This window comes from Simochromis diagramma, unplaced genomic scaffold, assembly GCF_900408965.1.
Source record: "Simochromis diagramma unplaced genomic scaffold, fSimDia1.1 OVJJ01000443.1, whole genome shotgun sequence".
NCBI classification, from domain to species: Eukaryota; Metazoa; Chordata; class Actinopteri; order Cichliformes; family Cichlidae; genus Simochromis; species Simochromis diagramma.
Window position 1 is genome coordinate 981,973 of NW_024387268.1, and position 3,932 is coordinate 985,904.

The 3,932-nt window shown below is 38.8% G+C and overlaps 1 protein-coding gene across 1 annotated transcript in view; it reads right to left on the reverse strand.

Annotated features, from left to right (window-relative positions):
- Positions 1-3,674, reverse strand: part of LOC120715511 — a 4,511-nt gene extending 837 nt beyond the window's left edge. Inside the window, exons 1-5 of the mRNA XM_040002531.1 lie at positions 3,482-3,674; positions 3,174-3,321; positions 931-1,212; positions 628-654; positions 1-11 (exon numbers count right to left, since the gene is read on the reverse strand). The exon at positions 1-11 is cut by the window's left edge and continues 837 nt beyond it. Of these exons, the coding sequence (XP_039858465.1) occupies positions 1-11; positions 628-654; positions 931-1,081 (189 nt within the window). The 5' untranslated portion in view covers positions 1,082-1,212; positions 3,174-3,321; positions 3,482-3,674. The remainder of the gene's footprint in view (positions 12-627; positions 655-930; positions 1,213-3,173; positions 3,322-3,481) is intronic.
- Positions 3,675-3,932: the final 258 nt, after the last annotated feature.

Sequence of the window (3,932 nt, forward strand, 5' to 3'; positions counted from 1 at the left end):
CTTTGCTTTTTCTACACAGAAGAGAGACAGACGCGTTAGCTCGGACTGAATCTTTGACACGAACACGACTTCAACAGGAAGGTAAAAGAGATGAAAAAGGTTTCCTGTGTCGATCGTCACCACAGATCGACACAGAGACAAAGGACACAGAAGAAATTCATTGTCACGACTGCAGTTTAATTAAGAAACACAACTCTTTATATTTATGTTCCTGCATGTTGTTTGTTAACGTGAACACATCAGTGTGTTGTTCTCTGCACTGATGCATCAGCACTCACACATGAGACCGAGGCTGAACTGATGTTTTATCATATTTACACTTTAGTTCTTTTTTACTTTTATTCTCTTTTCTTTTGTTTTTTTGTTGTTGTTTGTTTTTTTTGGAAATGAAACTTTGAGTAAAAAGCAAACAGATGTTTTTCTGCTGCTCTCTGATATGAACTGCATCTTTTGTGTTTGTGTGGCTGACGTCATATATTATATATAATATTTGAGGTCACACAATAATCTTTCATTGTGTGAATGAATTCAAAATCTTCCCGGCAGCAGTGATGCTGTTAGTGATGACGATCTCGTTCATGTGACTGTGAAGGAGCTGAACGTGTGCAGGTGTGTTTGCACGCTCACCTGGGTAGACGCTGCTGCAGGCGTCATCTGTGTGGAAATATGAAGTGCATTAATCACAAACACGCTCGATGAACTGTTACCCGAAATAATACAAGAAGGGTTTAAATTTCAAATGTCAAACAAAGTCTCAACCGTCTATGACATGAAATCATTTTATTGATCTTTTTTTTATTAATGACCATATTTACATGTTTGTGTTAAAAATAAAAGATTAAAAGTGTCTGACACAAACACAGCTGAAGTTTAAGGTTTATGAGTCTCACACTGACGTTACTTATTGTTTCAGTGAGTTTGTTCTCATACCAGCTTCGTTATTGGTGGAGACTCCTAACAGCTCGCAGGAGTGGATGGTCTCGTTGCTGAATCCAACAAAGTAGTAGCTTTTAGTCTTTGTGGACAGAACGGCGTTGCTGATGTTCACGCTGACTGGGCCCCCCCTGACATTCATAATCATTTCTCCTTCCTTTGGATAAAAATCAGTGGCCAGACAGACCTCTGGGCCCAGAGCATCAGCGGGCAGCGGTGGATAAGCAGAAGGTGCCAGAGGGGTCAGAACGTGAAGGGACGGGGTCGTTTTAGGTCGATCTACACAGCAAAAGCAGGACAAACCAAAACCACACAGACAAAGTTATAAAGTAGAAAATAACCAAGTTTCAGTGTCCACAAAACAAACGTTAATGTTTCGGCTTTAAAACAGGTTCATTTATCTGACATTTCTAAATGAAATCTTATGAAACACTATAACTCCAAACATGATGACTCAGGTGACCCTGAATCCTTGATTCTACATTTAGAAGTGCTGTGATCGATATTTCAGTTCTGTTACTTTATTGATTGTTGTGCGTTTGTGTTGCAGTTTGCAGCTAAGAACAGTGCGCTCGTGTCCAGGGTGTCTAAATGTTAGTGAAGACTGTGCGATGGAGAAGACACACAAAAGTCTTTCCCCAAATTCATGTTGTATAAAATTTGTACATTAAACTTCAAGGATAACAAATTAGTTTTAGTTGTTCTTTGTACGTACAGCAGGCTGCAGATCAGCAGTTTAGTCGCCTGCTCTGACATTAGTTATTAAGTTTGTGTGGTTTTTATGAGCCGACTGTTTGACACGAAGCTCCTGTGGACACAAACTAACAGTCAAACTGAGAGGAAGCCGACAGTGAACTGAGACGCTGCTCGCTCCGCTCCGAACACTTTAATCCTTTTATTTTAGGATTTAAGAGTTTGACACAAACACCGTGACATTGAGCCAATAACACCCAGCCATCATGTAGCATGTTCGTTTGTATTTCACATAACTAACGATGAGTTCTTTGACCTGAGAGTCAAATTTCAGTCCGACAAAAAGTAAAATAAACTGATTTTGGTCCAAACTGAGCCAATAAATAAAAATCAGAGGTTGAATGTTTGAGTAAATATTAAACTTCTTTATTTCTGTTGTATAAACTTTATTTTCAGATGCACTTATCTTTGTTTAATGCAGCGTCCACACTATATATCATCACTTGCCGACAAACGTTCGGCCAAACTGTTCAGTTCTGCTTTTTTATGCTTTACACATAATTTATGACATAATCACATGTGAGTGTTTCCTGAAAGCTCGGATATAAAAACAGGTATTATCTGTGCCGAACCTTCAGTGCTTTAATTTGATGTTTTTGACGACAACTGAACTTTTCTCACAGCTTTTACCTTTATTTTCAGTTCAGACAGTAACACTCAGAAAGTCACTGTGAGCCCATGTTGAAGAGTCAAGTGTTGAACTGCCAAAACCTGAACTTCTGTCCTGTGTAGTATTTATTTATTTATTTATCCAGGATTTTCTTTTCTCTGTGCCAATTTGCAAAAGCAGCTTCATGAACATGATGCATTTTCTTTTATTTACGTCACTAAAATTGTACACATCTATAACTCTTCTGCCTTTTTTGTGCTTTACAGTCCTTGTCAGCAGCTTTCTGTTACATTTTGTTTTGTTGTTTGTTTGAACAGACTTGACTCTTTGGCCCTAACATTAAATATATCTTTACTATTTGTACTCATTAATATTTTCAGCAGACTGATCAAAACAAAGACGTTTCAGAGAATTCAGGCCGACTTTGTTTGATTTTATATTTTCAAAACTCCATTTTAAAAACAGAATTTCAGATTTTTAAATCTGACAGTTTGTTGGTTCGTTGACATGTTTCTGTAGCTAATGTTCATCTTTTTTTTCTTTTTTACTGCCGATTATTCTCCTTTGTTTTACTTTTGGCTTTGCTCTGTCATTATTTGCAGAGTTACAACACACCAGCTACATGTTGCAGCTGACTTGACTCTATTTTGGACACTTTCACACTTTGAATGAACAGAAAACAGGGTTTAAGGCATTTTCAGGACATCCTGTGTCAGGCAGAGCTGCTCTGTCTCACAGCAGCTCGTCGTCACATCGCTCCACTACTGATCCATCAAGTTCAAGCTTTAAAACATAAAAACTCAGTTTTGGACTAAACAGACCTTTAAAAGGAAATAATTTCTCACTGTATCAGCCAAGAAAAAGGGATTTTTCTTACCTTTAGGGGTGACGGTGAGACGGATCGGATTTCCAAATGTTAGTGCATCACAGTGTTACAGCCCCGTACAAAAACCTCTCGGCTGTCAGAAGTCCTCAGAGCAGCTCAAACATGTTCAAAAATCCACTTCCACAGGACAGACACTGAGCTGTTACACCAGAGGAACAATCAGAAAGTCATTTGTAAGTTTTCATCAGGTTAAAGTACAAATATAAAACCGTCTACCTGCACACAGAGCAGAGGCGTGAGGGTCAGAAAAGTGAAGAAATATTCATTTCCATGTAGAATTCGAGCTGCCGAAGACTCACCTGAAGCAGATGTTTTGTTTCTTGATGTTTTTCTGAACTTTGGCCGATTCCATGTTTTATAGACGGTTCAGATGAAGCTGCAGGGTTTTTGTTCAGCTCTGTGTGGATGTTCAATCACTGTGGACCACCCCAACACAGTGAAAAACCCTCGTACAAAAACCTGTCACAGCAGCAGGAGGAAGCAGATGGGAGTCGCTGCCACATGAACAAAAACTCACTGTGACTGTTTCTCTGTGACTTCATTTCTGCATGTTAGGAAATAAATGCTGCAAACACATAAATCAAAGTTTCACTTCACTGTATTTGATTTAACAAATATCTTCACTTGCAAAGTGCTGTGTAGGGAGAGGAGGGATTTTACAGTTTTTTACAGACGCTAGGACACATTTCCCAATACTTAGGTCACTTTTGCAAAACTCTTCACACAATCCTCCTAACTGACCGTCAGCTT